This window comes from Drosophila nasuta, chromosome 3 (genome assembly GCF_023558535.2).
Source record: "Drosophila nasuta strain 15112-1781.00 chromosome 3, ASM2355853v1, whole genome shotgun sequence".
Lineage (NCBI taxonomy): Eukaryota > Metazoa > Arthropoda > Insecta > Diptera > Drosophilidae > Drosophila > Drosophila nasuta.
In genome coordinates, this window is record NC_083457.1 from 26,827,725 (window position 1) to 26,849,527 (window position 21,803).

Sequence of the window (21,803 nt, forward strand, 5' to 3'; positions counted from 1 at the left end):
CAAAGTATCAATGGTTGTTTTGTTTGTTGCAACAACAAATGGCGAAACTAATTTACACAGCCCGCGCAAATAAATAAATGCTGGCTAATTAGAATGCCAATTTTAAGTAGTGTGAATATAAAGTTATTATTAGGATTTAAATGAATATTCCTTTTGTAAGTATTGCTGTTGGCAACATAATGATAAGAGCACGTCTTAGTGAATCATTTGAAAGTGGTTTGATTTGTAAGTGAACACGAAATGTTTTTTTTTTTTTATCTACAAAGAAGCTGATAAAGTGTCATCTGGGTCAAGCAGTGAATGAATCTTTTTTTTTTTAATTACAAGTACAAGTGATAGTAAATGAGCCAATGACAAAGTCAATTACTCGCAGACTTTGAAATCTTAGTGTTCAATGTTTATTACAGTATTATATCAGTAATACATAGTAAGTTTCAATTTACAAAAAAATTAAAAATGGACACCCTCATTTCCTTATACAATATTGCAAATTTACGATTTTTTCCCCGTAGTTTATCTACTCGTTATGCAATCTTGTAGTATAGTGTAAAAGCCAGTTGATTTAAAGGCAAAGCAAAAAAACCAAAGAACACATAGAACAGAACCTGCGCCCGCGCTCTGTACAAGTTGATAACCTGAAACGACGCGTTTGTGAACTTGCTTTTGGTTTTCTAGTGCCGCAGATAAGAACGAGGAGCCTTCTGAACAAAGGCAACAATAGTCGGACTGATTCCCTGCTGCGCTTAAAAGCGCTGTGAACTCAATGCTGTGTACTTCAATTGCAATTAACAATTGACAATCGTCTCAACACAAGGCAGCGCTAGTGTTTACGCAAGGTGTTTGGTAAACATAGTTATCGGTAGCTCAAGATTGCCACCAACCAGCATAAACATAAACACTCTACGCTCTACTCTTCACTCTTCACATTCCTATAAAATCGTGACTGCCGCATAGAAAAGGACGCATTGCGTTTGGAAAGCTCAGCAAAGCACAATGTACAAAACTTCGCCGGCAGTAATTGTGCTGCTGCTGCTGCTGCAGTTGCTCAACTCTGGACAAGCTCTGGAGAACGGATTGGCACGAACGTAATTTAACTGCCTGGTTAATTTGTGTTATAAATTTATAATTTGTATTTTTCTTTGCAGTCCACCAATGGGCTGGATGTCCTGGCAACGGTAAGTTTAATTATGGTAGTTTCTTATTTTCTTTAAATAACTTTACATAATGTGTAATATTTCTTATATAATGTTTAATCTGCGACAGGTTTCGCTGCATCACAGACTGCAACAAGTTTCCTGACGAGTGCATAAGGTATGTTGTGTCTGATGATTCTTATCTACATAGTTTTTAGAGGGTATTAGTGAGACGTAAAAATTATAGAGGAGTCAATCACAATTATATAAATTTTATACTCTAAAACATTTGTGACTCAGTCGAATAGTTGTCTAATTTGAGTGTCCTCGTTTAACATTTAAATTTTACAGACTATAGTTTTTAAATTTATTGTAGCAAAGAAGTCTTGTTCGGCAGATAAACTTAAAAAATTAAATTTTATTTTTTTATTTTTAACATTTTTTTAAACTACCCTTTTTCATATTGATTTATTAATGAACATTACTAATTACATAATTCTAATTTGTTTATAGTGAACGCCTTTTCCGTCGACATGCGGATTTGCTTGCTTCCGAGGGTTATGCTGATGTGGGCTACGAATACGTGATCGTTGATGATTGTTGGCTGGAGAAGGCTCGTGACAATAAAACAAACAAGTTGGTGGCTGATCGCACGCGTTTTCCCAGCGGCTTGAATGCTCTAGCTGATCATGTAAGTGAGAAACAGGACTGTAATGAAAATCTATTAAATTTCTTCATACAATTGACTCTACAGGTTCACAGCAGAGGTCTTAAATTTGGGTTGTATCAGGACTTTGGCACCCATACCTGTGCCGGGTATCCGGGTGTGATCGATCACATGCAGCTCGATGCCCAAACTTTTGCCGATTGGGATGTTGACTATGTTAAGCTGGATGGTTGCTATGCCAACGTTACCGACATGGCCGAAGGATATCCACAGTTTGGACGCCTACTCAATGCCACTGGCAGACCAATGGTTTATTCCTGCAGCTGGTAATATTCTCTACTTCATATATTAATCATAGATTCTAATAACTGCACGGGTTTCGTAGGCCTGCTTATCTGGAAGACGCATACCCGGACTATGAATCTTTAATAAAACATTGCAACCTGTGGCGCAATTGGGATGATATTGACGATTCCCTGGAATCGGTTTTCCAGATTATGGATTACTTTGGGAAAAACCAAGATAGTATCCAGCCTCAAGCCGGCCCAGGACATTGGAATGATCCCGATATGCTAATTTTGGGCAACTATGGACTAAGCTACGATCAAAGTAAACTTCAGATGGCTGTTTGGGCTGTGCTTGCGGCACCGTTAATCATGTCCAACGACTTGGCCAAGGTGGAACCGAGGGTCAAGGCCATACTGCAGAATCGGTATTAGTTCTGTTCTACTATTGTAATTACTTTTTAATATTATTTTTAAACTCTGTCGTTATACAGAGATGTCATTGCTGTGAATCAGGATCCGTTGGGTATCCAGGGTCGTCGTCTGCTCGCTAAACGAGATATTGAGGTCAGTTTGTCTTTCAATTTGTTCTTAAGTGCAATGGCAAAACGAAATATTCTTGCTATGCAGGTCTGGCGCCGTCCCATAACGCCCAAAAATGATGACCAGGAATACTCCTTTGCTGTGGCCTTTGTCAGTCGTCGCACAGATGGCGAACCTTATGGCGTAACCTTCTCACTTAAAGAGGTAATTCAACTATATTATAATATTTTTTAAATACGCTATTATTTTTCGTTTTCATTTCGCAGTTGTTGCTGACAAACAGCAAAGGTTATAGTGTTCAGGTGAGACTTTAATTCCTCAGACATTTTTATCAGACATAAACCTTTAACTTTTGTTTCTCTTTTAAGGATCTGTTTGAACCTAAGAGCAACTTGGGCGTTTACGAGGCAGACAGTCAATTTTCAACGCGTGTGGTACCCAACGGTATTTACATTGTTTTTTTTACCTGAAATTCAATGTTTTATTTTATTTCTTTTTTTAGGTGTAACTTTCTACAAGTTTACAGCGCTGTGAAAAACAAACGCAGCTGCTAATGAAGTAATTAAAATATGCAAATTTGTGGGCTGTCATTCAGCTGGCATCGAATACGTTTGTCGATAAGAATAAACTTTTGTAATTAAATGAAGGAAAAAAATAAGAAAAAACACAACGAAAAGCATTGTTCATGTTGAATTTGTTGTTTATTTAGCACTTTACAAACAAATGATAATATGCGCTTTGCACATTATACGAGTACTCATACTATGCTTGATTTGTTTTGTATAAATACAGTTTATATTATTGTACACATTTTATAGGCATAGATTCAAGTTCCGACATTAATTAAAAAGAGGCCTGCCTGTTGCTTGCAGCCATAATATGTATAAAGGTATGAATAAGACTTTAAACTTCGATGAAAATATGTGTGAAATTTTTGCCAGGCCATTAAATAAATAATAGTATGTATTGCAGTGTTAAGACGACCATAAGACCAATTAAGATGCTAATGAAGAAGGAAAAACCAAAGGAGTAACAGCGAAAGGATAACTCTCCCAAGCCGGCTTATACTGATAGCTTTCGAGTTCTACATCAATGCAGATGCATTTGGTGTAGTCAAGTCATATTTAAATAGTTAGCAGCTACAGTTAAAAGTTAGTGTTAGTTAGTCATAGGTTATTGTCAAGTTAAGTAATGTATGTGTGTGTGTGTGTAGTTGTGATTTCATTTCGCCAAGCCAGATGAAACCTTTGGCTAATGCACTCCATTGCTGATGGTCGGCGTGCGTTCGTAGGTGCGTCGATGCAGTGCATCCACATCCTTCAGATAGTACGTGCCCGGAAACAGAGCACTGATGCTGCCAGTGGGCGTGTAGGGCGCCGCATGATTGTTCTTCTCCCTGACTTCCATCAGCGACGAGAACTGCTCGGGCACCACTTTCTCGCGTGAGTTGAGCATGGGCTGCACATACGCTAGTTTATCCACAAACTGCTCAAAGGCCGCCGCATCCTTTGTCACTTTAATGGAGTACATCGAGGCAGCCAGTCCTGAGCCATAGGAAAAGACACCAATGCGCTTATCAACCAGTTGAGCAGCAGGCACTCCAATCAGCAACGACACCAGACCCGAGTAGACCGACGGTGTGTACATGTTGCCCACCTGATTGGCCAGCAGCAGCGACTTCTTCGTCTTGGCCTCGAACACCTCAGCGGACTGCGTAAGGAAGGCCTTCTCCACATCCCGATCAAAGTAACTGCCCTCTAGCGTGGCGGTGGAGAAACGCTCCAGGCCGGCAAACTTCTCGACGCGCTTATCCTCGCTGCTCAGCAGGAAATCGTTGAAACTGAGGCGACCCACCGACTTCTGGACCAGTTTGCAGAAGGGCGTGTGGAAGAGTATGGCATCGAAATTGTCCAGACCCGCTCCCGACTGTTCAGGATGCTGTTTCTCGAACTTCTTGCGATACAGGCGATAGCAGATGTCCAGCGCCGACAGATAGCATTGGATGGACAGCTTGCCATCCACCACCGGATACTCAGAGCCCAAATCGGGCTTGTAAAAGTCATAGGCATGCTCCATGTGCGTTGCCCTCAAGCCACGCTCCAGCACCAAGGGTGCATGTGGTCCCACCAGCATGGCAATGGCTCCGGCTCCGCCCGTCGGACGCGCTGCGCCCTTGGCATAGACGGCGATGTCGGCACACACTGCCAGAGCATAGCGACCATCCCAGCTGGAGGATTCAATCCAGTTGGCCGCATTGAAGAGCGCCGCAGTGCCGCCGTAGCAGGCATTTGTGGTGTCCAGTCCTTCGATGTCAGTGTTGCCGCTCTCGGCAAATAGTTGCATTAGCACCGATTTAACGGATTTCGATTTATCGACTATCGTTTCGGTGCCCACCTCTAATCGACCGATTTCCGTATGCTTGATTTGATGACGCTCGAGCAGGCGGCTGACAACCGTTAAACAAAGCGAGTTGACATCCTCGCGATCCGAGCAAAAGCCCATTTTCGCCTGTCCCAGGCCGATTGTGTATTTGCCGGTGGAGGCGCCATCGAACTGTTCCAGTTCCGTTTGGTCCACATATTGGGATGGGAAGATCACCTCAATGGCGCGTATTCCAACATTTTCGGGCCAACTGCTGCTTGCCATGATTTGATTATTTCTATTTTTCTAATTGGTCTTCGGTTTGATTTCTCGATTTTGTACTGGCGCGATATGCGAGTTGAGAGAGTGCGATTTCCTGAGTTCTGTAAGTAATCAAAGGATTTTTGTTTATTGTTGTTGGTTGTAGTCAAATAAATTTCAACACTAATCAAACACACCACACACACACAAACGCAGACACAGAAATTCCAATGGCCATGGTGGCGTCACAACTTTCACCTCTTGATATTCTGCGCAATCAGAAAAAAATGTCTCTTTAAGTTATGCATATTGCTTGTTGTAATCGCTCGCTTAAGATTGCGCTTGGGTTGGGTTGGTTTCTTGGGTAAACATAAAATCAACACAATATCGTCGCAGCTAATGAATGAAGAAATCTAACCACCTGTTGCACGCTCGAGCTGCTTTGACCGTGTGCCGAAAGAGCGCGTCTTGAAAATTGTGTTGTCGACGCTGGCAGCGACGTCGACGTAGACGGTAACGTCGGCAGCGACAGTGGTGCCCATCACAGTGATTTCGATTTCGCTGCGAGCTTTTTAGGCACGCCACAGCTCTGAATGCCAACGAAGACACACACAGACAGAGCGACGGCCATTATAACAACAAGCAAGCAGAAGCGACAACAACAACTGCGATCAGAAGCACTAAAAATCAGGTGGAGAAACTTTCTCCACGCAGTCGAACTTTGCTAAAGAGAACAACCGAAGAAGAAGAAGCAGCAGCAGCAAATATATGTTCAAAGTCGCTTCATACCAAACCCAAATTTAATACAAGACATTCGACAGTTTTCTTTTAGCACTGATTTAATCTCAAACACATGTCTTGCCAATTCTCATTAGACAATGATAAATTATTCTATCAAGTTATCAGTGGCTTTCTACAGCTCTTTAGCGTTGTTCTAAATTTCAAATAATGTTGGTCAAGAACAATTGTTGACTACAAATTGCAGACAACTATTCAGATATGTAGTTTTCTTTCTTTTCACTTTTTGGGACTGGGTCAGCTTCATTGATCGTTGAGCTTGAAGAGCAGTGAATAGGACAATTGGCAGATTTATGCTCCTTAGGACAGTCGGTAGACCAATTGTGCAATAGGTAGCAGTAGGACACTTTTCAATGTATGTAAGTCGGTCACGGTGTCGTCTAACGGGGATTATTGTATAACTGATAACAAGCGCGGCAACGCAAGAGAGTGAGAGCGAGACAGAAAGATAGAGCGAGAGAGGCGTCTCATGCTCAATAAGTGTGATGTTTACCTTTACAATTAGCACCTGCCACCAAAAAAATGGGTAAAATACCGCACAAAATATAAAAGACTGTTTTTGTGTTCAAGTTTTCACTTTTAACGTTGATGATTTTTTGATTTGTTGCTGTTGGGTTTTGTTGTGACTTATGTATGTTGGTTGTGTGTGTGCGTTGGTTCTCCGCGGAACGCGTAGCTCACTCGAGCGAATCTCTTGGCAGACTGAACAGCGGCGCTTCGCCAACAACGGCATATGACCATAAAGACACCAAGTGCGTCGACGTCGACGCTAGCGTCAACGCCAGCAGCGGCAGCGACGCAGTTACAAGTTGAGGACAGAGAGGAAGAAGCAACAGCACAGTATGCAAAGTGCGCTTTTGGGGCGTGTTGTAAGCCAATGTCAAATGCGTATCGAGTTGAGTATTTACCAAAAATATATTTACTATTGTTAAGCTGAGCTGGAGATAAGATCGGAAGCAGTAACATAATAGGTCTTGTGTTTTGGGTGATCGCGCCATTCAATTGCGCTGATAAGACTCTCCCCTTTATCATGATGTCGGGCTGCCGGTAAGTGAACAAAGGCAATATATCCGCATTAGTTTTTTATTTTATGGATGCGCGTTCAAAGGTTCTTGAGTTTAATTGTTTTCTCAAATAAGTGAGTTTCAATGTTATGGAAATGGGGAATTGAGGAAAAGCAGGCTAAACAATTGGACTTTTACTCGTTTATTTTTAGCCCATCAAGATGTTGAGTAAACAATTCAAACTTATTGCGATCTATTGTATTTGAAACTGTTGCGCCCTTGTGTGTACACAATCCATTCGCTATATTATTCAAATTTGTTCACAGCAAGCCAACTTGAGTCATCGACCGAATTTCGCAAAAATTCACAAAGCAATCGACAGGCACCAAAGGTTAGAGGCCCCTACATTGAAACCCAATGCTTATAGCGCACGTGTCGCAAAGAACCTTTTCTTCTCTTTCCTTTCTTTTTTGTTGTTATATGAACATAATTGTATTATGAAACAGACACTGGCTGACGTATTATTTTTTATTTTTTTTTTAAATGAGCTTATGAAATTGCACTCAAAATGAATGAAACTTTGGCTCTTTGCTCCCGATGAAATGATTTTCATTTGCATAGTTTACGGTATTGTTTCGTAAGATTTACTTTCCTCAGTGTTTGTTTAAAATGTTTAACAACAAACAAATTGCAGCGGTGACATATCGAATGAAAGCTGCTGCAGTTGTCAAGAAATTTATAACGATTTCACTGAGAAACAATACACATAGCGATGGGAAAAGCACTCCATACACACATTACGTTGCACTTACATATTTTGGTATATTATTGCCACCTTAATTGTGCCAAATAATAGGATTAACTAAACTAAATTTAATAACAAAATCAGGCACGTAGTGGGGAGGCGCCTACATATAGACTAGAGATGGAAGAACGTCGATATAATTTTTGAAAAAATCGACTCGATGTTTTTTACATTTATTTATTTAAGAAAAATAATAACTATTTTAATTTTGATATTTAAAAAATGCGAATTTTTAAAACTGTTTTATTTATCAGAATTAAGTCATTTACCATATTTCCGTTGATTGGAACTATCGAAATACACACAACGGTTATACCTAGAGATTACATATTTTCAAAACACATGTGAAAAGCCGCGTCGGTTTAAAATGTGTATCGATTCTGTGTTTAAAAACACAATTTAAAATCGTTTGAAAGATTTTACCGTACGATTCGGGAGATTTCCTCCCACTTCTTTGATTTTCGTTCAAAATAAAATTGTACGGAAAAGAGCAAAATTCAGTAATTTTTAAAAAACAGCTGTTTGCATTGACATGTTATGATTATCGCAATCTATCACAAGTATCGTGCTTCACAGTGTTACCTTATGTTGTATATTGTTTATTTTGCAAACTAAATACCAAAAATATACCAGTAATTTTTTAGGAATATTTGGAAATTCAACTTGTGGTCACGCGGTTGTGAATTGTCATTTGTGTGTTGAGTTTCCACTTGTGCTCCGTTTCGTACGTGTATTGTGGGTGGTGCGGTTATCGTGTTGCTTGACTTTTTTTTAATTTTCAACGCACAAACTGTAAAGCAGTATAATTAACATCTACGAGTTAACGTGAAGCAGTGTCGTTTAAATGTAAGTGATTTTATTACTCAAGATAACTTATTATATACAAAACGACAACGTTGCAAGTACGCGCTTGAGGCAGAAGAAAAAAAAAACAATTTGCTCAGCAGGTCTGGTGACCTGTTATCAAACCGAATTTAGCCGCGTATTGGTCAAATAACGACTGTGCTAATGCATTAATGCAAGATTTTTGTACAGAAAAAAAACTAAATGAATAATGGAATATGTGTATATGTGCAAGTCAAATGACCCTGAAAAACTGTTGCCTCGCTTTGATTTTGTACAGTAACTTTGGCTGCAATGTCAAGGAGACGTTTCGAGGGACATGTGAAAGCAATTTTAAGATAGTGGCAGACATTAGTGTGCGACGTATAATTGAAAATATGTTTGCAAATAACTAGTTGAGTTTGTTTTTAAGCTGTAAAACCCGTGAGCTGAAAAAATATCGATCGAAAAGCTGTCATGTGACTGTCACGAACAGCTGACTGGCCATTCAATTCACCACAGCTGTGAGTGAGAGAGTGTGAGTGTGTGTGCGTGTGTTAAAGGTGTGGTGAATAGTAAGTTGTCTTTGCGATTTCGCTCTCGCTCAATTGAGTGTCACTCTCTCCTTCTCTAACTCTCTGCGTAAACAAATTGTCAAGCTGTTAAATTTGAAAATCATTTTGCCACTTAATATTAATTATACGTACAGCTTGAGAAATGTTTTAACACTGACATATACAACTTCTACCGCAAAACTATCTCACAACAATAGATAGCACATGTATTCTATATGTGTTTATTATATATGGCCGCCTCTACAAGGACTTCATCAAATAGTGATATTGCGTGCCGCAAAAAAGGCCTTGACTGTCGTTGACCAGATATAAACTTGAAACGAAAAGTCAAATATGTATATTTACAAAATATACACGCACACATTTTCGTACATTTCTAGCGGCAATAAAACAAAAAAATGTCAGCAGCTGGCCAAAAAAAAACAGCTGCTAGGTTTACACACAATTTTAAAGGCTAAGCTACAACCGACAAGCTACAAATGTCTCTTCTTCCTGGGGCAGCACATTATTATTAATTAATTTGGGCACCCACCCGACGCCCGGCGCAGGATACACACACATATACGCACAAGTTTGTTGTGTATGTGTGTGTGCATGTAAATAACATCATCATAGTTATTCTTGCTATTTTTGTTTTCGTTCTCACATCAACGAACGTTGCAATTTCCTGTGTGTAACCAGCCCCCTCCCTCCCCTAACTGCTGCTTCGACGAGTGCTTCTTCTTGCTCTTCTGCCACCTCCACCCAAACCCCATTAGGCGACAGCCGTTGGCCAGTCTGACTGGCGACAGTTTCTTCTTCGTTTTATGTCAACATCATTTACGTCTTGTTTGTTGTTGTTCGTTATCCTGTTTTCAGTTTGCAGTTTAGCTGGCGTTGCCAATTTGCCAAAAACAAAATGTAATTGAATGATGGCTAAATTTAATAAAAGTTTCACTCGTTACAACAAAGAATTTAAAAGTATTTTCGAAAAAAAGGCTTCCTAACATATTTGTAGATGATGTTATCAACTTCCGGGGAAAGTTTTGATAAGCAAACTTTATAGACAAAGTGGTGGCAACTCTGATGGCGTGCCATTCGCTTTCATTTCGGAGGAACTTTCTTTCTCTTTCTCTCCATCGCGCTAGCACTTTCTGTATAATTTGATATGCAGAATGCGTCACAGGCCCCAGGACGCAACACTCATACAAACAAACAAATAAATATACATATATATATATTTGTATATGTTTGTGGAAACATAACTGCCACCCCCCGCCCGTTTTGGGTGTCGCCAGTACCTACTGATTTTGTACAAAAGCAATTTAGATTTCGCCGCTAAAAATAGACTCGGGCCCTTTTGTTGTTGTTGCTTTTGCAGCGCGGTTGCCAGGCTAGCATTATAATTGTTGTTGTTGCTTTTTTGTGGCTATTTGATTCCTGGTTGAGGACAATGCACTGCCTTGAACGTTATCTATGTGTTGTTGGGGTTAATGGGAAGGGTCAGGGTAGTTTTTTGTTGGGGGCGGTTCGAATTATTGGGGATGGTCAGCGCCCGATTCGCTTGTCATTTAGTTTAGTTTCGTTTTTTTTTTTTTTTTTTGGTTCGTTGTTAGCTGTGAGTGTGCTTTTTGAAGGCCATCATGGAGTTATGTAATGATAGTGACTACTAAAACGTAACTGACTGACCAAAGTTAGATTTGTATCTCCTGATGATTACTCATACGCCACCGACGTCCTTACAAACGGGCAACAGCCGCAGCCACAGCAACAAAACCCACGACAACAAGTAAAAAAAGCTATGGTAAAGTGTGCTCGACTTGGGAATACCCAAAGCAAAATTCAAAAGCAGCTGAACCTACAGTTGATTTGTACAAAAATGTTGCTTAAGTTTACTATAACATGCATAATTAAGTCGATAACCAGACTTTAATACATTTTTAAAAGATTTAAGGAACTATTGTAGAAAGAATTCAGATCTCGGTTATTATAATAAGCTCCACTATTCAATATTCCAACTTTGAATAGAGCGTAGTTCTCTATTTGGTATTGCATTTTAATATAAGTTTACCTACAACTTAAAATAGTTCCCGAAATGATTTGTAGTAGTCCTATTTCTTATAACTTCGGACAGAAGAAAGAAAGACGAGTATTGCTTAAACACTTGTTTGTTTGCGATGACCCAGAATATATTGACAGTAAAAACTTAGTTTAGCTATATTTAAGGATGCTTCTTCTGTGGTATTTCGTGAGGGTTCATGAGCAAACTTGCCTCTTTAAAGCAAGAAACTTGTTCAAAGTATTTTATTCGTTCACTTTTCGAAGAATAAATAGAGATTCGAACCTTTCTCTCTGCTATGCACATTTTTGGCGATAAGTTATGCTACCCGCTAAGCTCAGCATAGCTGGGTATAACCGCAACAACAACAAGAACAATGGCGAACGACACTTACCAAATTGAACTCAGGCTGGCGGCTGGCTTGCGTGACGCTGCTTCGTCATCGATTCCTTCGTGGCTGCGCCTTTTCGGCACCAACAACTTTTGCTCGCCATATGGCAAGCGAGCAACGGGCGCCGACTTTGCTCTAGCGTTCATTTCGCGTCGAGCTCTCGTCGAGTGTGCACGGCTTCTCTCCAATTCAATTCAATTCAATTTCAATTGGTTTCGTTGCGAAGCATGTGCGAATTGTTGGCGTAGTGTTTGCCAAAAAGATGCGCAGCAAGCTGCAATTGCTGCAAGTTGAGAAGGTTCTGTCTACACTCTGGAAACGCTAGGATTCAAATAGGATTCAAAATGCGTAAGCATATTGAAGACGTATACGTATCGAAATATTGCGTATACGCATGCTGACCCAAATTGTTAGATACATATAAGTATATAAAATGGCACAACGTATGGAGTCAGAAGTCTGCCTGGCGCCAACTGTCTGCGCTTTGTTGTCTGCCCAGGCGCCCAGCACAAAGAGCTTTGCTCGCACAAAGGAAAAAAGGAAAATGAGACACACACACACACTAGTACACACAGCTCACACACACGTGTCGATGGAACTCAGGGCCAAAATGAAATGCATTGTGAGGGTCGATCGCATCAAAGTTGGAAAAGTTAGAAGTGACCAACGCTTTGGAGGTCAAAATCATAAAATATTCATGCGAATTTGCAAAGTGTTTGTCGCTATTGAAATATCTACATAATGCATTAGACCACAAAATCGATATGGGCTCAAATTACATAATGGAAACAATTTCGGTTTTCACTGCCGCAATAATAAATTTATTCTCGCATTTCGGCAGCTATCAAAACAATGTCGGAATACTGGATTATCTCGGCGCCTGGCGACAAGACGTGCCAGCAAACCTTTGACACGATGAACAACCTCACCAGCAAGCAACATAATCTATGCAGCAACTACAAGTTCCATATACCCGATCTCAAGGTGCGCATCCGTCTCGTCTTGTATTTCCCTTTTGATACTGATTTTAAACATGATTTTATAATCCTCAGGTTGGCACCTTGGATCAGCTTGTCGGTCTGTCCGATGATCTGGGCAAACTGGATACGTATGTGGAGCAGATCACCCGCAAGGTGGCCATGTACTTGGGTGAGGTGCTCGAGGATCAGCGCGACAAGTTGCAGGAGAATCTGCAGGCCAACAACAGTAAGTCACTTTGAAATTTGCCTATTCATTAGCTTAGCTCAGTTTAGTACGGTTTAGTTATAGTTTAGCATAAATTAGTTTAGTTTTTGAGCGTGATTGATTTGTCACGCAGCGCTCGCAGCGATTATCCATTTAGATCCACTCTCCTTTCTTTAGTTATTTTATAAGATGTTTCTTTAGCTGATGGTAGCGAATATCAACTTATCTACTTATACATTTATACTTACAAAAAACGGAATGAATCACATCTACTCTCTCTCTCCTCTAAATATACTCTATATATTGTTTTCCACACGATTTACTGTTATTGTACTAACAACAACAACCAAAACAAACAAACAACAACTACAACTACAAACATCAGCTCTGCGAATGAAATCCCAAATGAAATTATATTCGTTATATTAAGAATATACATACATTATTTATTCAACACACTCGTACATTTTACCTATAAAGACAACAAATCCTCGTACCCTTTTTTTCCCCCCTGGTGATTCTTAAGTATCCGAAAAAAAATCGCTAAATTCGAAAACATAAGTAAACCTCTCTTATACCTCTCAATATGTGGAATGATCGGTGTCTCTCTCTCTCCTTCTCAAGTTTTTGACTAACACAACCTACAAAAACAGTAAAAAAAAGTACATAATTTTACATGTATACTCGTATTCAACAGCAAAAATATTTATCTATACGTTTTTCAGTATCGAAATAGATTTAAAAACTAATCGATTTTCAGCTGAAAACTTGAGGTTTTTACGTTTGGTTTTAAATCCTTGATGTACTTTTCAGTTGATTTAATTATGTTTTAAGTTATCTGTTTCTATTTATTTTGTTTTCTTTTTGATTTCTTGTTTTTGAGTTTTTGATTTATGTTTATTTTTTACTTTTATGTTGAAACTCATGCGCACAAATCATCAATCACGAACAAAAAAAAAAGCAAAGAAATATAAAACTTGTCAAAAAATTAAAGTTCATAAATGTAAATGTTTTATACTAGTACTTACTATATAATAACAACAACAACAACAATGGAATTAAAGATTTTTAGACCATACCACAAGAAAAAAAAAGAAAACTATGAGAAAAGTCAAAAAGAATTTGCGTTGTTAATTTTGTGTTGCATTTGTTGTACATTTCTAATATCTATTCTATCTATCTACATGCAAACACACACACACACACACACTCAATCCCACTCACACCCACACACACACATAGCAAAAGCTATATAGTTAACTGACAATCATACAAACAAGCACACACACACACATTGATAATGAAGGCAGTCCAATAATAAAAAACAAAATACCCGAAACTCAAACATAAAACCCAATATCCAAATGATACTCTACTTACTTTGTGCCTCACACACACAAAAACAAACACACACTCAACGCTATAAACAAAGGACTCTTTTGGGGCGACACAGAGACCAAAAAAAAAAAATGAAAACACTTTGTATATTTTACATGAATTACTTAAAAATTGTTGTACATTTTTTATGATTTTCTTTTTATTTTTCGTTTCCGTTCTACAAAATTCGAACTTGAAATTTCGTTGTGAAAACCCATTAGTTTTTAAATCATCACTCAAAAAATAAGAAGAAGAAGAGTATATACTAATACCATATGATAAAAGGCGGTTTGAAATTGACTTCAAAAAATATCTTAAAATTAAACATCGCAACATTTTGCATATATATTCTAATGTACATTATTTAAACCCGTTTATTTGATTTTATCCGCAAAGAAGAAGTGAAGCGCGTATGTTTTTAATTTTCTTTTGATAAGATTAATTTTCCAAATTTTTAGTTCGCTTACTTTTTACAACTACTTTAAGAGTGTGCTTTAAATTTTCAAATCTTTTATTCTTCCATATACAAATTACTTTTATTCTATTTGTTCGTGTGTGTGTGTGTGTGTCTTGTTTATGTGTGTGTGTTTTGTGTGCTTTTTATATCGATAGATTCATCGACTGATTCATGGCATCCATCGTTTTCTGTGCTCTCTGCTCGTAACCTCACATCCCATAACAATAATGATAATAATTAACGATACTAATAATAATGATAATGTACATTTTCTTTACTAATCTTTAATCGTATTTGTTCAGCACTTGATCTTCTCATCTCACTTGTGTGTCTGTATTGTGTGTTTGTATGTTGGGTGTGTGTGTGTGCTGTGTTGTGTTTTGTTTGTGTACGTTTTTTGCCATTCACATGTTTATCTCGCTTCTTTAGCATCCATTGCCGTAGTTGATTGACAACGATAGACAGCGAATCGAGTTATCGATAAATGTTTAAAAACAATGTAACGCTTTTACACTGTACAAAATTATTTAATTTGTATAATACAATTACACAAAAAATATAAAACTGAATAGAATACAAAATTGTTGGCCCATTCATCAAAAAACAAAAACAAAAAAGCAAATGAAAAGAAGTGAAACTTCTTGCAACATTCTTTCCACTGTTGTTCATGAACTTATATACATTTATGATTTATTATATACTTATATATTGGTTTTACATACATAAAGAGAACAACCACACCTAGAACGACAACGACAACAACAAAAAAAAACCATGCACACATGAGTTTGAATATATACTTACAAAGTATGATTTCTTTTTTGGAATATCAGTTAATCTCTTCATTTATTTCTTATTTCCTTATTTATATATCAATATCTTTTATTTGTTTCCTTTGACTTTGGTTCACACAAAATGGAATCGAGTATTGAGAACAAAAAATTAAACAAAATACAACCCCGAAATGTATGCTATAGTTTTTAAGTTTATCAATGATCAATCAATTGTTTTGTTTTCATTATTAAAACTGCGTCGATTATGCTATTAAAACCAAAAAATCTCTCAAATCAAAAATCTAAACAACTTGTGTTATTATCCTGTATCTGAACAACAACAACCACATCAACAACAAAAACAAATCCACAAAAAAATCGAAATGAAATTGTATAATCGATTGACGAATGATCCTGAACCGTAATCGTAACCGTAACCGTAACGAATGGTAAAATATGGTGTACACATACATAGGTCCTGGTCCACCCGATGAAGTCATGCCGTGTCGACACCACAACCGCCTGAAGCATTTGAGCCTGCGACATCAGCGTAAACACCAGCACACGCACCACCAAAACAATCCCCTACACTACCATCCACATCATCACCACCAGCTGCCCATGGATATCAAGGGTAAATCGAACATAAATCTCTCAATTAGTCGTGACACCACAAAACCAACAAATGCCACTACTACTACCAATACCAATACTACTACTACTACGCATGCAACCGCAACAGCCGCCGCCAACAACATTGCCTCATCAGCCACAACCACCTACGCCTCTGCCTCCGCCTGCGCCTCAGCGTACGCCTCCGCATCCACATCAGCTAGAGCAAGTGCATCGGCATGTCCCGGCTGTCCGGCTGGCATCGGTATCGGTGGTATCGGCGGCATCGGTATCGGCGGCATCGGCATTGGCAGCGGCGGCAGCCTAAACAATTTATCCTCAACGCACGATGAATCGGAGCGTGAATTTGACTTTGTGATACCGCCTGGTTGTGCCTGCGATGAATGCTATGCGCTAAGCAGCAGCAGCGTCTTTGCCCCGCCCAGCGCCAGCGCCACAGCGAGCACGCTGATGGCCGATGAATGTTACTCCCAGACAGCTTCCTCCATGCTGAATGCCACGCGCTGTGCCATCTCCACGGTGACCGCCATTGCCACCGGCAGCAGCATGTTGTGCAGCACAAGTGCTACTGCTGCTGGTGCTGCTACAACTGTTGTTGATGGCGCTTCTGCAGCTGCTGCAAGTGCAAGCGCAGCGCCTGCCAAGACAAGCTCTGCCTCCACATTATGCTCGTCGGCTTACTTTTCAACATCGGCGCCAACAGCGAGCAGCTCGGTGCATAGCATGTCGCGCTCTAACAGCAAAAAGCTGAATAACAACACTTGCAGCATAAACAACAACAATAACAACAACAACAACAACAGCAGCAGCAGCAGCAACAAGCTGAGCTTTCGCAGCACCAGCAGTCACATAAGTCAATTGCATATGCCACAATCGCCATCACCGATGCCGTTGTCACCGCATAAGCAACAGCAACAACAACACAAGCAACAACAATCGCCAAAGCAGCAACTGCAACAACTACAGCTACAGGGGGGAATTGGAGGAACAGGAGCCGGAGGAGGAGAATGCGGCGCATTCTCGCCGCCATTGCTATCGCCAACAGAAAAGTCATGTGACACGGACTTGGACTTGGATGAGGATCTCGATGATCCAAAGAGTCCGCATAGCGCATCGTCGCTATCGGAAACATTCGACTGGTGGTTTAATAAACCGAAGCGTAACTCTAAGAAGTGCAGGTATCTTGTTATCATCGCATTAATCAAAAACAAAAATTATGTAGCGTACCGTTGCCAAAAATCGCAGTGCACCATTCGAATGTCAACATTTAATGCGAAATTTGCCAATCGCCCATCGTCAAATGCCAAAAAATATACTAAAAATCGCCCTATTCACCATCTTCTTCTCAAAAAAAAGAAACCTCTCGCAGTCATTCTTCATTTGACTCGGGCGTGCTATCACCAATACACGCAAACACAGCAATACACACACTCTCACAGACACCACACAGAAAATATACCTGTAAGAAAAACAAATGATACAATTATGCACCCGCTTTGCCTGCTCTCTATCTTTCGTTCCCTCTCTCTCTGCCTCTGTCTCTCTCAGCTCTTCTCATCCATAAATGTTTGATTTCATTAAATGAGATGAACAATAAAATGCAATAATAATGTATTTCTTTTTTTAAATCATTCACTTCATCAATCACTCATGATTCCACTCATTAAACCACACAAAAATGCACTTGAAAAAATAAAATGAAACACGCACACTTTGACACTCACACACTCACGCACACACACAGTGCACAGACACCCAGCAAACTGATCCAACAACAACAACCACAACCACCAACAACACCAATGACATTTTGGCATCAGACATCGCCCACACCGCGCTCTAGTTATCGCTCTTTCTTCAATTCTCTTGCCGATCAAATTTATAGCAAACGTTCTACACCGAGTCAATTAAATATAAACAATGGATTTAATTTAACACCAACTCATAGATCGTCTCCAGTGAGTAGTTGTTGTGGCAGTAGTAGCCAGGGGCGTTCCAGTCCAGACACGGATCACGCTGAGCCGCCCGAATTTCCGCTGAGTCCAGGTTAGCATGCCTGGCCCTGGCCCCCGGGTCAAAAATACAAAATACAATACTCTCTCTCTCACTCTCTGTTTCTAAATAACTTACTCTATTATGGCCCTTGGACGTTGCTCTGTCTTTTCTTATTGTATTTTTGCTTTTTCGTTCGTTTGTTATCCTTTTCGTTTTACAATTTTCGTTTTATTCAAACCCACCACTTGATGTACTATTCCTCTTTCTCTCTCTGTCTATATATATTTAACTATCTTTATATATATATACAATATTCCACACCAAAAAAAAAAAAAAATGTAAATCCCAAAAAGCAAAACTCAACTGAAAGTTCAATATTGTTTTGCTTCCTCTTTTTTGATTGAAACGTGTTGGATTGGTTAACTGTTATACGGTTTAAGTGTTATACATATGTACATCTGTGTACACCTACAACTACAGTTTGTTATACCAATTCCTCGCAAAGCATTCCAAGTCTTTTGATTTTGATTTTACTTTTGATTTCTTTTCTGCTCCACGTGTGTTCTCAACTACTTTTTTATTGTTATATACTTTTATCAATTTTCTATTCTATTTTGCAGTTTTAGTTCACGCGAGCACACAAAAGTACCTTGTGGCTCCCTATATACTTGATTTCTATTCTCCAATTATAAATACACCAAATTATTTGTAACAGTGTAAAAGCGAATATGTTGTTTTTTCAGTGTACTGCTCACCAAAATGTTGTTCTGCTGCGCAAATATCTCATAGCCCACGATTAACGCCGATTTCCATTAAGCTAAATAAGACAAAACTCACACCAACACACACACTCACACACCACTATACGCCAACACACACACACAGAAACGTTTTATTTATTTTTTGAAAAACAATGCCAGTTACTTTATTTTTATTTTAGTTTTGTATATTTAGTTCTGATTTGCCATTAAGTGTCTAAACATAAGCCTAATTATTATACTGAACACTAGACATACAAAAATCAGCTAACATTTTGTGCCGTTTAAAATGTAACTCGTATTACGAAAGGTACTCGTTAATCCTTCAAATTATTCCAATTAAGTTATATAGTTGTTCTAACCCACGAGTTTTATTTGTTAGCACCCACTGTAACTGAAAAATACTTAGTGCATCCCATTTGCTTATGTTCCAAGTGCTTATTGTAGCTTCATTATCCTCTGCATGTTAAGAGGTTGATTCTTTATAAATATGAAACTTATTATTTATTATTATTATATAATATTCTATAAAGTGTAAAAAAATATCTTATCTAATTGAAACTACAATAATCACTGCAAAATGCTTCTAGATAATTGTTTTAGCTGTTTGTTAATGTGAATTTGATTTGTTTAAATTATTCTTTGCTTATGTATGTATGTGTGTGTGTGTGTGTGTGATCGTTGTATGAACGAGTCTGTTTGTATTTGTGTTTGTGTTTTTTATCTTATCTGAAACTTACGTGCAACATTTATTAATCTACTTTGTTCGTTTATTATTTAAATTTGAAAATATATACTAAGTTTGTTCGTTACTAAACTGAAAAACCAAAAACCCATAATATTTTAGATCAATTACAGCAATTTTTATGATTTATAATTTATTTTTTTGTACTTAAACATTAATTTTAGTCAATGCCAGTGAAATTAAGTCGAAACTGGAAAAGAATTAAACCACTTCCTAAAACTTTAACTAATCGTATGCTCTTCTCTCGATCGAAATATAGCTGATCTGCCGCTGTATTTAACGCGTTTCCAATGGGACATGGCCAAATATCCAATCAAGCAATCGCTGCGCAATATCGCCGATATCATTTCCAAACAAATCGGTCAAATTGATGGCGATTTGAAGACGAAATCGCAGGCCTACAACAACCTCAAGGGCAATTTGCAGAACTTGGAGAAGAAGAAAACGTAAGCAACACCTAGTTAACTATAGTTTAGTTAATTGTATTAATTAAATGACCTAACACACGCATTTCCTCATCCTCTATCATCGTCATCATCACAGTGGCAGTTTGTTGACACGCAACCTGGCGGATTTGGTTAAGAAGGAGCACTTCATTCTGGATTCGGAGTACTTGACCACGCTCCTGGTGATTGTGCCAAAGTAAGTCTTTCCATTTCCCTTTTTTTTTGTTGTATTGCTTATGTCATTATAACGTGTCATACTTTTGCAGAGCCATGGCCAACGATTGGCTGGCCAACTATGAGAAAATTACGGACATGATTGTGCCACGTTCGTCGCAGCTGATTAAGGAGGACCCCGACTACTGTCTCTTCAATGTGACGCTGTTCAAGAAGGTGACCGAGGAGTTCAAGCTGCATGCCCGTGAGCGCAAGTTCATTGTGCGCGACTTCGTCTACAATGAGGAGGAACTTGCAGCGGGCAAGAACGAGATGACCAAACTGATGACCGACAAGAAGAAGCAGTTTGTAAGTGCTACTCGCTAATAGACGACTGAAACCCTTTGTGATTACTAATTATATGCATGTGTTATTTGTAGGGCCCATTGGTGCGCTGGCTGAAGGTGAACTTCAGTGAGGCATTCTGTGCCTTGATACACGTGAAAGCGTTGCGTGTGTTTGTTGAGTCCGTGCTCAGGTGCGTATTGTTGTTGTTGTTGTTGTTGTTGTTGTTGGCTAGCCAAGGTTGTGAACCCAATGCATTAATCATTTCTATATCGATTTCAATCACACAGGTACGGCCTGCCAGTCAACTTCCAGGCCATTCTGATTGAGCCCAACAAGAAGAGCGTGAAGCGTTTGCGCGATGTTCTGAACCAGCTCTATGGACACTTGGATGGTGCATCCGCCGGCGGACATGTCAGCAGTGCTGATGTAAGATATGCTAACTCTTCCTTTATGTTATCACAGATTGATTAATGTTTTCTGTTTTCCCTTAGAATGTCGATATTCCCGGCTTGGGCTTTGGCCAGTCCGAATACTATCCCTATGTGTTCTACAAGGTGAACATCGATATGGTTGAGCAAACCAAGCTGTAAGGGGTCAATCTCATGCCTCTGCTTAGCACACACCCACACACAAAATTAATATAAAGCAAATACAAGAAAAATATGAAAAACTAAAATTATCAATTTAAATTCAGCTGCGACTCGTTGAGCAGCCTGGAAATCTGTTAAAAAAGCTAAAAAAAAAAGAAAACCCTACAAGTCTATCCTGCTCATATATACCTTTAAAATGCATAGTTAGAATCCAAAAAAACAACAAAACCAACAAACCGTTGCCACGCAAATAACACGCAAAAAATAATAGTTTACGATAAATAATTTTAGTCATTGTTATATAATTATTGTTGTTATTTATGTTACGCGTTCACAGAATTCCGTTTCAAGTTCAACTTCCAAAAAACAAAAAACAAAAAAGAAGAAAACAAACAAAAGCGATAAGTAAACTAAACTAAAGATAAATCTTAAACTTGCAGCGCGTTACGAAGCAAAACAAAAAAAAAAACTAAAGGAAAATAATTCAGATCGCGTCCACCCAAAAACTTTTATACAAAATACAAACATACATATATGCACACATATACATATATATAAAACGATTATCTTATGTTTCTTGTATAAAAGCTTATATTTTACTATTATTGTTCTGCTTCAGTTTTCAACAGTATTTTGTGTTTACAATTTTTATTTCTATTAT

The 21,803-nt window shown here is 38.7% G+C and overlaps 3 protein-coding genes across 12 annotated transcripts; 2 read left to right on the forward strand and 1 right to left on the reverse strand.

The window, feature by feature from the left end:
• The first annotated feature begins 140 nt into the window (after window positions 1–140).
• Window positions 141–3,306, forward strand: LOC132788821 (alpha-N-acetylgalactosaminidase). 2 transcript variants are annotated; one of them, XM_060796446.1, is made up of 12 exons: window positions 141–155; window positions 676–1,085; window positions 1,146–1,175; window positions 1,264–1,311; window positions 1,647–1,824; window positions 1,888–2,126; window positions 2,186–2,512; window positions 2,579–2,651; window positions 2,715–2,831; window positions 2,894–2,929; window positions 2,996–3,071; window positions 3,130–3,306. In XM_060796446.1, the coding sequence occupies exons 2-12, from the start codon at window positions 994–996 to the stop codon at window positions 3,159–3,161; spliced, it is 1,248 nt and encodes a 415-aa protein (XP_060652429.1). In that variant the 5' UTR covers window positions 141–155; window positions 676–993; the 3' UTR covers window positions 3,162–3,306. The 2 variants fall into 2 exon arrangements, with proteins under 2 accessions (XP_060652429.1, XP_060652428.1); XM_060796445.1 differs by lacking the exon at window positions 141–155 and having other exon boundaries at window positions 587–1,085.
• Window positions 3,307–3,309: 3 nt separating this feature from the next.
• LOC132788820 (hydroxymethylglutaryl-CoA synthase 1) lies at window positions 3,310–7,971 on the reverse strand. 3 transcript variants are annotated; one of them, XM_060796441.1, is made up of 2 exons: window positions 7,864–7,971; window positions 3,310–5,371 (listed from the first exon to the last, which is right to left on the reverse strand). In XM_060796441.1, exon 2 carries the CDS (start codon window positions 5,271–5,273, stop codon window positions 3,879–3,881), a length of 1,395 nt encoding a protein of 464 aa, XP_060652424.1. In that variant the 5' UTR covers window positions 5,274–5,371; window positions 7,864–7,971; the 3' UTR covers window positions 3,310–3,878. The 3 variants fall into 3 exon arrangements, with proteins under 3 accessions (XP_060652424.1, XP_060652425.1, XP_060652426.1); XM_060796442.1 differs by lacking the exon at window positions 7,864–7,971 and adding an exon at window positions 6,541–6,761; XM_060796443.1 differs by lacking the exon at window positions 7,864–7,971 and adding an exon at window positions 5,508–5,603.
• A 558-nt stretch (window positions 7,972–8,529) lies between these two features.
• Window positions 8,530–21,552, forward strand: LOC132793818 (V-type proton ATPase subunit C). Of its 7 annotated transcripts, XM_060803918.1 has the most exons (12): window positions 12,012–12,030; window positions 12,524–12,666; window positions 12,735–12,888; window positions 15,950–17,021; window positions 17,127–17,285; window positions 17,852–18,153; window positions 19,865–20,051; window positions 20,149–20,247; window positions 20,318–20,573; window positions 20,645–20,742; window positions 20,840–20,978; window positions 21,044–21,552. In XM_060803918.1, the coding sequence occupies exons 1-12, from the start codon at window positions 12,027–12,029 to the stop codon at window positions 21,140–21,142; spliced, it is 2,712 nt and encodes a 903-aa protein (XP_060659901.1). In that variant the 5' UTR covers window positions 12,012–12,026; the 3' UTR covers window positions 21,143–21,552. The 7 variants fall into 7 exon arrangements, with proteins under 7 accessions (XP_060659895.1, XP_060659894.1, XP_060659896.1 ...); XM_060803917.1 differs by lacking the exons at window positions 15,950–17,021; window positions 17,127–17,285; window positions 17,852–18,153; XM_060803915.1 differs by lacking the exons at window positions 19,865–20,051; window positions 20,149–20,247; window positions 20,318–20,573; ... (1 more) ...; window positions 20,840–20,978; window positions 21,044–21,552 and adding an exon at window positions 18,846–19,296 and having other exon boundaries at window positions 11,913–12,030; window positions 15,950–16,108; window positions 16,217–17,285.
• Window positions 21,553–21,803: the final 251 nt, after the last annotated feature.

Excerpts from the sequence above, each read along its gene's own strand:
- LOC132788821 (XM_060796446.1), top strand. The coding sequence starts at position 994 with ATGTACAAAACTTCGCCGGCAGTAATTGTGCTGCTGCTGCTGCTGCAG. Across the intron at positions 2,652-2,714 it reads TCGCTAAACGAGATATTGAG|GTCTGGCGCCGTCCCATAAC; the intron begins GTCAGTTTGTCT and ends CTTGCTATGCAG. Across the intron at positions 2,930-2,995 it reads GCAAAGGTTATAGTGTTCAG|GATCTGTTTGAACCTAAGAG; the intron begins GTGAGACTTTAA and ends TTCTCTTTTAAG.
- LOC132788820 (XM_060796441.1), bottom strand. The coding sequence starts at position 5,273 with ATGGCAAGCAGCAGTTGGCCCGAAAATGTTGGAATACGCGCCATTGAG.
- LOC132793818 (XM_060803918.1), top strand. Across the intron at positions 12,889-15,949 it reads GAATCTGCAGGCCAACAACA|GTCCTGGTCCACCCGATGAA; the intron begins GTAAGTCACTTT and ends ACACATACATAG. Across the intron at positions 20,248-20,317 it reads CTCCTGGTGATTGTGCCAAA|AGCCATGGCCAACGATTGGC; the intron begins GTAAGTCTTTCC and ends ATACTTTTGCAG.